General features: G+C 42.3%; 1 protein-coding gene across 7 annotated transcripts in view; it reads left to right on the forward strand.

The window, feature by feature from the left end:
- Nucleotides 1–6,306, forward strand: part of ptprub (protein tyrosine phosphatase receptor type Ub) — a 116,734-nt gene extending 110,428 nt beyond the window's left edge. For all 7 annotated transcript variants that reach the window (XM_040164638.2, XM_040164640.2, XM_078095253.1 and 4 more), the window contains 4 exons: nucleotides 1,530–1,655; nucleotides 3,324–3,481; nucleotides 4,784–4,919; nucleotides 5,012–6,306. In XM_040164638.2, the coding sequence (XP_040020572.2) occupies nucleotides 1,530–1,655; nucleotides 3,324–3,481; nucleotides 4,784–4,919; nucleotides 5,012–5,074 (483 nt within the window). In that variant the 3' untranslated portion in view covers nucleotides 5,075–6,306. The remainder of the gene's footprint in view (nucleotides 1–1,529; nucleotides 1,656–3,323; nucleotides 3,482–4,783; nucleotides 4,920–5,011) is intronic.
- Nucleotides 6,307–9,808: the final 3,502 nt, after the last annotated feature.

Raw genomic sequence — 9,808 nt, forward strand, 5'->3', positions numbered from 1 at the left:
GCTTACATTACCCTGCAGCCCGTCCTGGGTTTTTATCTTTTGAAGTCCCACTTTTCTCTCTTGAGAAATGTTAATCTTATTATGATAGATGAACAGATCGTTAATTAAGTGTCTATGAAAATAAAGCACATAAAACAGCCCGGAGTTCATGAAGAGAAAGGAATAATTTTAAAAAAGGGACTAAGCCTACAGTAGTACCACAGGCCCCCGGGCTGATGAAATGTATGGACAACATACTCCTTTTAAAAAGCCAACTGCTGGCATGTTTAGCCAATAATTAAGACCTCCGCTTTGTGGGAGTTAAGCTGAAGGAGATCGGTAGACATCCAGTCCTTAATGGCAGACATCAACAGTGATGCTGCTGAATAATTCAACAACCTTGGGACAGGTATGAGTTGATATCATCTGCATAATAATGGAAAGAAATTAGATATTTAGCGTGAGGACAACATAGATAGAGAGAATAAGATTAGCCCCAAAGTAGACCCTTGTGGTACACCACTCAGGGACGCTATCTATGCGCAGGACCATTGACTATGAGGAGGAGGACCATTGATGGACACGATAGAATTTGCAGTAGACAAGCAAAACCAATCAGGGTCAGTTCTAAAGATTCTTAAACCTCTGAGCGCCTAGATTGACTGTTTGATTGGAGTTCACATACGTCACAAGTGAAGATTGATTGCTGCATTGAGAAACTGCTCAGGTCTGATTGATCATTTTTGGGGTGGCGTGGTGGAATCTTGCTAAATGCCATTAGGAGCAGTGAGATGAGGCTAATCTGTTTCATTGTCAAGATATAGACAGTTGAATGTGACAGTGAATCCAAGTTATTTATATTGGGTTGGGTAACAGTAGCTGTAGATATTTAGGGTTTAGTTTTGGCTTCTCTGCATGCTGTTGTTCAACAGAACAGAAAAGAAAAAATAATTGATGGGTATCACCTTTTCAGTCCCACTTTAAACCACTCTCCGTTTTTATGTTTTTCACCTCTTTTCTTACAGTGCAATACAGCTCTTTTTGGGTCTTGCCTGACAATTGAGTTATTGCCTTTTTAAGCTGTTCATTGCAAGACATTGCTATATAATCTGCGGTAGAGTTAATTTTTGCACTGGAGTACTCTGTCTCCCTCTTGTTGCAATCTCTCAAAGCACATTACTTCTCCCCTCTCTCTCTCCCAGCTGCTTCTCCTCTTATTGACACCAGTATGGTACCATTACATAACACCGTGACTTTTGTCATTGCAAAAATTATACCTGTACCTTATAAATGTATGTCTCTTGTACTGTATTATTACTTTTGTGTACATTGCATGCATGCCCCCCCCGCTCTACATAGATGCACACACCCCTTGACGCAGATACTTTGTAGATTTTTTTTAATGATCTGAGCTTCTAACAGTTTGCCTCTCTTTGATAATCCAAGGTTGTGAGAACTAAGGCATTTTTTGGCCACAACTACTGAAGTATGCATGAGTACTGCATCTGCTGTATTTAATCACTGACCATCTCTCCCCCCTCCACCTGTAGCCTTGCGTTCAGTACTGGCCGGAGCCTGGTTTACAGCAGTACGGGCCCATGGAGGTGGAGTTTCTGTCCATGTCAGCAGACGAGGATGTCATTACTCGTCTGTTTCGGGTCAAGAATGTCACAAGGGTGAGTCATTGCAGTTCTGAAAAAGCCTGCACAGGACATGTTGTTCCACTCTGCTGTATTCCACAAAAGGATCACTTGAACGTCATTAGAAATGCATTAGCTGTGGTTTTCACGGGTTATTCAGATGTGACATTTTACCTACAGAGCATTTAGAACTGCCAGTTGTAATGTGTGTATAAGAACCACCTGACATAAGTCGTCAAAGTCAAAGTACTTTATACGCGGCGGTAAAAATACTGTGTTACGGAAACCTTCTGATGTTGATTTTAAAATTAATATAACTTCTTGTATTTTCACAAACCTAAAGGCTGAATGCTTCACTAGACTGCTGGATGTCTACAGTTTGTGCCTGTGCATCATTTTCTTGCTATCGCTATGTCTCTTTTGCGTATACAGTACACACAATTCTCCAGTGTATGCTTAATGGAGCCGAGCGGTTGTCAGATGAATACACTCTGGCACATCAATTTTTTTAATTTTAATTTCTTCTTGTCATTACATAGACAGGCTTCTTCTCTCTTTTAGGTGCATGTGGGCATAAAGAATGGGAACGTTCATCAACAAAATCTATGCAATATTTTCGGTAGCCTGACAGTCTTCTCAAGATACACTGCTTCCCCTCTTTTGATTTGTTCATAAGAAATGTCATACATTTGTTTGGGTATCTGGCATGTATAGAATTATGAAGACATTATGACAAAGGCTAAATAATGGCCTGACAGCTCTTTCTTGGTGGGGGGAGCGCAGGGGACTTTGGTCTTTTCTCAACTTTCCTGCTTCAAATACGTATGTACATATGTAAGGAATGAGTCATTTTCGCTTCTACCGTGTCACTGAGTTGCGTGTCTGTGTGGGTGTCTAAGTAGGTATGCTTTAAGCCTGCAAATTTGCATCTGCTCATACATACTGTCTAGGATCATTGTCAACAAATCATTGAGGGAATCTGTATGCAGGACGTGTCCTCGCTGCCATTAGAAGCAGCGCAACTTGCATTTCCCAGAACTTCCTTTCTTGATTGGCCTCCTGTCTCGCCTGCCTCTACCTATGTCACCTGCCTTTTACTCAGTGCACACCACTGTCAAGGAGAGGGCAACAACACGGGATGAGTCAAATCCCATAGAAACATCACACACCACTCCCTCTCTCAGGGCTTTAGTGAGTATCCTTCGTATGAGTGACAATGACACACAAGGGTATGGAGTGAAAGTCAACCAAAGTGCAATGCAAGCATGTGTACGCGTGGGTTGGAGAGTCGCACAAAAGAAGGTACATAGTGTAAATCCCATGTCTACCAATCCAGCTCCTCCATGCATCATTTGTGTCTCTGCCAGCCCAATTTGCATGACTTACAGTTCTCCACTGGTACTTAAGTATTAGGTAAGATTCTATAAGACAAGGTTACGAACACACAGGGAGCTCTCTCGAACAGAGCAGGGACCCCGCTTACACCTGCGCACCCATATATCTCAAAGTCATTCTGCTGAGTGAGCGTAGCTGGGAGTGCCAGCACGCAGCCTGGGGAGAAGTCAACCCCGCTTGTTAACTGGCTTACAGAGAAATTCTGCAACCGAATGCAATACAATACAAACACGTTATAGAAAGCACATGCCCGCACAGCCACACAGCACGGCTTCACTCAGACTCTGTGTCTTCTGTTCCCATCCCAAGCTCCAAGAGGGCCAGCTGGTTGTCTGTCAGTTCCAGTTCCTGCGCTGGTCGGCGTATCGAGATGTTCCAGACTCTAAGAAGGCTTTTCTCAACCTGCTGGCTCAAGTGCACAAGTGGCAGAGGGAGTGTGGAGAAGGACGCACTGTTGTCCACTGCCTGTGAGTAATCAGCTCGCTGCGCACATCATGTACTCTAAATTAAAATGGAAGAATTGTGAAATGGCAGAAATACGTTCAGTCTCTCTCTGAAAAGGTCTCAGACGTGGAATTACTGCTGTTGAAATGTGACATTTAAAAGTGGCAAATCTTGTTCTCAGAGGTGAATATCGAAGAAATGTTACAACGCGGCAAAGTCATGAATAGGTCTGTTTGATGAAACAGTAACTATCTCGTACTATCTTTGCAGTATTCCTCCACGGTTGTATCCTCATAGTTTGAAAAAAATCAAATTGCGTTGCAATGTAGTGTAGCGCTGTTGTCCTGAGCCCCCGGAAGGCACAGGCGCTGCCGAATACATGAATGCCCCGTCCGGCTCATTGCCGACCCATCGCGCGTTCGTCCCCGGCGCCCCCATCCAAAAGCACATCACTCAGCGCTGTCACACAGTGTTACCCACGACAACCAGGAAAGAGATTATGGAGATCAAATCAATTACGGCTTAATACGGAATGTGATGGTTCTCACTACAGTAAGTTCAGGGCTGCCAAAGCACTGACGACGATTGATTACCTTAATATACGCTGCAGAGGATTCCATGCCCGACATCTCTGGGTTGCTCTCCGGGGAGAGGAAGTGGATTGTCCTCCACTAGTTTATTGATATTGCCTTTCATTTAAGATGACCAAGACAATACTTCCAAGGAAATGCCACACTGCTGTTGTTTCTTGTTTCTCCCCTGTAAAGCTTTTATCATGTTGCCATTTATCAAGCTATTGTGTTTGTAGGCTGTATGAACTCTATCAAATGTTTCATGAGCTGTGCCTGTGCTGCATTATTGTCTTCCAGAATTAACTTTAATATATTGGAGAGTGAGATATATTTCTGTGGAAATTTGTTGTACACATGCTGTACATATTTATGCTGTTCATGCAATATGATATGATAGGATGGGGACTGCATTATATTCACAGTCAAGGTCTGAACTGTCTATTGGAGGTCAAAGGGAAAACTTATTAACATGCTACACAAAGGTTAGAGTACACTAATCACAATTAATAAGCATTTACTAGACTAATTTACCACCGTTCTAGTGGCTCTGTAGAGTGTGGATACCAGGGTTTAGCCTAATATTTACAAAGAAAAAAATGATCTGTGTAAAAGCTTTTTTTTAAAGTCTAACCCACTATAAATAATACTGGACCAAAGCGGTTGACCGTTACTATTGCACACAGAGCTAAAATACAGAGAAAATAAAAAAGTTTAAATTTAAGGAAACCAAAAAGCACGTTTGACCCTTTGCAGTAACGGCGGTGGTCGCAGTGGGACCCTCTGTGCCTGCAACATTCTCCTTGAGATGATCCAGTACCAGAACATGGTGGACATCTTCTATGCTGTCAAAACGCTTCGCAACTGCAAGCCCAACATGGTCGAGTCTTTGGTAAGAGAGTCGATACATGAATGTTTTCAAGTCACATGCATATGGATTTCATTGTTCGCTTTCTAATTGAAGAATATTGAATTTCTCCTCAGGACCAATATCGGTTCTGCTATGACCTTGTCCTGGAGTACTTGGACTGCTTTGAAGGTAGATAGCAACCAAATGTTGACCCCAGCAGCACTAGCCCATCGGCTGGAGATTCAATGTAACGCTATCCAGTGACCCGTCTACTTTAATGTTTGGACCTAGTGACTTGGCATCGAAAGAACTGGAAAGGAGGAGAGGAGAAAAAAAAAATCTTGGTCAAGGTTCTAACCTTTAACCTTTAATGTACAGCTGTGATTTCCTCCTTGTTGGTGATGTTTTATCTTTTTTGATATATTTTGTGCTTTTCTGGGTCCTTTTTGCCTCCGGACTAAAACTCTTTTGTGCGAAGGGTTTCTGTAGCTAAAAAACAATATTCAGAGCTACGAAATGGACCTGTTAATTGTGGATCACCATGGCTGTGTTTCATTGTTTCATTGAAACAGCAAAGAGGTTGAATGACTTTCCAGAGAAAAAAAAAAATGTATCTAAACCTCGAAACGTTTTCCTCTTCCTCAAGAGATATGTACTCAACAGTCCGTGTGGCATGATTTCTCTACCATAAACTGCCTTATTCTCTGATGATAGGATGGATCTTTTCAAATCACGGAATACATTAAGTAGGTTGTCATACTGACGTATGAACGGCAACAAGAGATTCGCAGCAGTAGGATAGACCGGCCCGGTCCTCAACAGTATTGATGCAGAAACTGTACAGTAGTGCAACGTGTTGTATTTTGCCATAATGTTTGTGCTGGATTACCATGTGTGCTATAGGTGGACATTTACAGGGACCCCAGCACTGGGCCTGGTGCCGCCACTGAAGATTCCTGTCGCATTACTGTCACAGTGCCAATCCCATTGACTGACTTGAATCCTGTATTTACTTTACTCTGTCATCTTGATATATGCCTACAAACATCCAGTATGTATTGCATCAGCTAGTGTTCATGCTCCAAAGTGATTGTTTGTATTTTCTACCCAGCTGGAAAGGAAAAGGAGCCAGGCAAACTGTTAAAAATGTATCGACATGCCATAGTGGTGGTGCAAAAAAATAATGATGTTCCATTAATGCCGTGGTGAAATGTCTAAACCAGTACTGCGTTACAGGTTTCAGTCTGTAATTCCTTTTACCCCTTTGTTGTCTGAGGAATTTGGTTGTACTGTAAACTGTCTCAGCAAGCTAAAGCAGTTTGAATCTGATCTAAACCCTTTCAGTAGGGGGTTCATTCAAGTATTTTGACCTGGATATTAGTTGTTGTTCCCAGTGATGTAAAATAAATAAAGTAAATATATATGAATACAATTGGGCATCAGCATTGTGCAGGGGGATAAATGACAGTCTGTCTCACCGCTGGTGATTGGGGTTTTCACAAAGGTGCTTAGTGGTATCTGAAAAGCAAAAAAGGTTTAAAGTGGACAAATAATAAGATGCCCGCTGACACCTCTGTTCATCAATGATGTGATGAAGAATATCCACCGTCTGTCAAATACCAGTCAAGGCCTGGAATCCACTGGGACTGTTAATGCCTGAATAAATCGACGAACCTCAGGAAGGTTTGCACGTATGATACACATAATAATCCGCTCCAAAAATGACCCGATTGAAATTATCTTTGTATTTTTCTAAACATTTTCTTCCAGAAGCAGTAAAATATATATTCTACACAATTATTGGCCTTTAAACTACAGCAGGAACGATGCTTATACCCAAATGGCAGCTATAGACAAACTGCTGCTAGTTTGTTGCCCACAGTCTTGGTTTTGGTGGGAATATAGAAGATAAAGAATTTGGAAGGAATCTGTGTGTAGCGACTTCACGAGGCTCCCGCGCATTCACTGATCGAGCAGCTCGTTCGTCGGAAGGATGAAGAATAGCTGTAGTCTGCGACCCAACAAATTACGAGAAGAAGTGCAGTGACACCTTTTCTTACAGGTGAAAAGAATGTGAACAAACCAATGTATGTTATGGGAATACTATGTGAATAATATACTGTGATCACTACATAACCACAAAGGGGAATTAGTTTCACTAGCGTGTTTCATCTCGAACCAATAGCTCATGCCCGTTTCATTTGTGGGGAGATGGTGTGAATTTAATGAAAGACATGGAGGAGATGGTTTAGGGGGGAGAGTAGAGAGTCTGAACAAAATCTACAAGAACAAGCGGGAAAAAGATGTGTGGTTGTAAAGTTATCATTGGATATTCTGTCAAAAAAAAGAAGCTTACATAGCAAAAATACACTTTGTGGTTTTCATGAGTGGTTTGTCAGCAGAAGCAAAGAACTGAGAGCTCGACATGGACTTTTTGTCTACAACCCCCTGACCTTCTTGCGGTTTCTCAAACGGATATGGAATTTTTTTTTTTCCAGTTGCCTTTGCCTTGAACCAGAGCGACCATTTGATCTCTCCCCTCTTTTTATTCTCTCACCTCATTTATTTTCCCTTATCCTTTTCACCAAACGTCAGCCTCTCACCGACCCCGTCCGCAACTCCCCTTTCAACGCTTTCATTCTTCGCCATCCTTCTCTCTCGCTTTGCTGCTCGGCCCTGAGTAAGGTGACTCCAGACCACAGACTTCCTCTCTCACCCGCGGCCATGTTGAATAATGCAGCAGTCCTGCAAACTGACCCCGGGTTTAGCAAAGGCACAAGTCTGACTCATTAAAGGACCAGACCACCTTCTTTGGGTTTGAGTGCCGGGAATTGGTTACGGATTAACCCAGTAGGTTGTTTGGAGATTAATGAACCTTATTAACAGGCTTTTTACTGCGGTTAAGGATTGCGTTGATAAATGCAATTTGTAAAAATGTTCATTTAATTTGTTAATTCTATTTAGTTTTTCACCTGCATCTTTTACTACTCAAGTTTGACTAGTGGTGTAAATGAATCGATAATTGGAATCTCTTGATTTAATTCTCATGGTGTGATGACTGACAAGGTGTGCAAGGTATCTTATCAGCAGTCCACGATCCAACTAGGTTTTGTCTTTTCTCTCTGGGCTTCCAGTCTTCTAGGTGACAGGCCTGATGGATGTCAGCCTCACAGTCTCCCTAGTGAGCGTCGCACTAGATACACTCTCATGTGGTGTTTCTGTAAAACAACATTGAGGGCCAACGGTTCAGCAGATATAAAGGAAGGAGGGCGAGCATGAAGCAAAATAGGGGTTTCCAACATTTTTAATAACATGTATCTGATTATAACAGTTTTAACCATTTGTACGCTGCTTTTAACTATTTCAACCTTTTATCCGCTCATTTGAAATTATTTTTGAGTTAATTTATTAGACAACTTGTACTTTGCTAACTTTCTGCTGGCTAAACAACCATTCATTCACCTGTAATTATATTATAGTTTGAGAAAGGTATGTATTTGGATGGATGTTAAATCCCTAAACTGAAGCATTTTTAGTCGTACTTGACAATATTTACAACCACCGCCTTGCAATTGCAGCAGTGCCTCCCGAGATGCAAGTGCCTTTTGGAATAACTGCTCACTTGTTCCCAATACAATAGCTACACAGACATGATACAGGCTGTAAAGTTGTTGCTCTTTTGCTGTGGGGAAATATTATATTTTAAAGCACAGTGGTACCTCAACATAAAAAATATATTGCTTTCATGGCGAATGCGGGATGCAGATAAAACCCACACACAAAAGCTTTTGTCAAAATATTCACCTGGAGAAATCTGAAAACACACACACACACACACACACACACACACACACACACACACACGCATTGGCTTGTCTTACCCACCTGGTACTCAACTTCTGCAGAATAGAGCGGCAGACCGGACAGGTGGCTCCAGCGTTGCGCTCGGCGGAGCGAGAAGAGGAGGGAGCCGGCCAGATGGCGCTGACCAACACGCTTCCTCACCGCTTCTGTTGCCACAGTCGGTCTCGCTGGGTCCCTTATCTCAGCAGTGTGCGCTCAGTTCAGTGAAAGTCATGGTTGACATGAACGTTTGCAGTAAAGGGGATGTGGGGGGGCTCCTGGGCTCCTGATGGTTCCAGCCCAGATCATTTGGGTAAACAAGAAGCTCCAGACGGATAACCGCAATCCGAGGACACACAAGTGACTCAACCGTCCGTTTCCTCTTTATCATACTCACCTTTTGCGTTAACAAAACCTCCCGGTAGTTTGCTTCCCCCACAGACACAAGCCACCTTTTGACTCGAGGTGCTTTGACCTGTATCATTTAGTGCCCTTGGATTCAACAGTTGAATGAACATTGTGAAGGGAAAAAAATGGCCACAGAAAAATAAAACTGGTGCAGTGAAATAAGGAGTAAAGCGAAGATTAAAGTTTGCAAAGTTAAGGGGTTTAAACAGAAAATGTTTTCTACCTCCCCTTCACTGTGATAACATTACAATCTCAGGTAAAGCAGAGGCTGGAGTTGTTTTCCCCCAAGGATAATCTCTCGTTGTTAGTGGGTTAGACGTATAGAGATGTTGAGCCTCGGGGGTTCTGGGGAGAAGCTTGTAAATGATCTTATGTCAACATGAGCCATTTCTGGGTTGTGGCAATAAAGCATCTCCAAGCTGCCATAAATTTGAGAGATGAGCTTATCAAAAGGTCAGGCCTTTGAGGGACTGGCTAAGCAACTGGATTTATCCTTCACTTTATTTAGAGCGTAGAAATGGGACCGCAAGCAACAACCAACATCAATCATACTTCGTTGTGATCCTTTGACAATAACCAAAGACTTTTTGATTTCCTGTAAAGTTAGCAAACAAACACTGTGGCTATACTTCAGTGGATTATTCCCCCTCATTGCTTTGAAACTAATGAAGTTCTCAAAA

This window comes from Gasterosteus aculeatus, chromosome 20 (genome assembly GCF_964276395.1).
Source record: "Gasterosteus aculeatus chromosome 20, fGasAcu3.hap1.1, whole genome shotgun sequence".
In the NCBI taxonomy this organism is placed as follows: Eukaryota; Metazoa; Chordata; class Actinopteri; order Perciformes; family Gasterosteidae; genus Gasterosteus; species Gasterosteus aculeatus.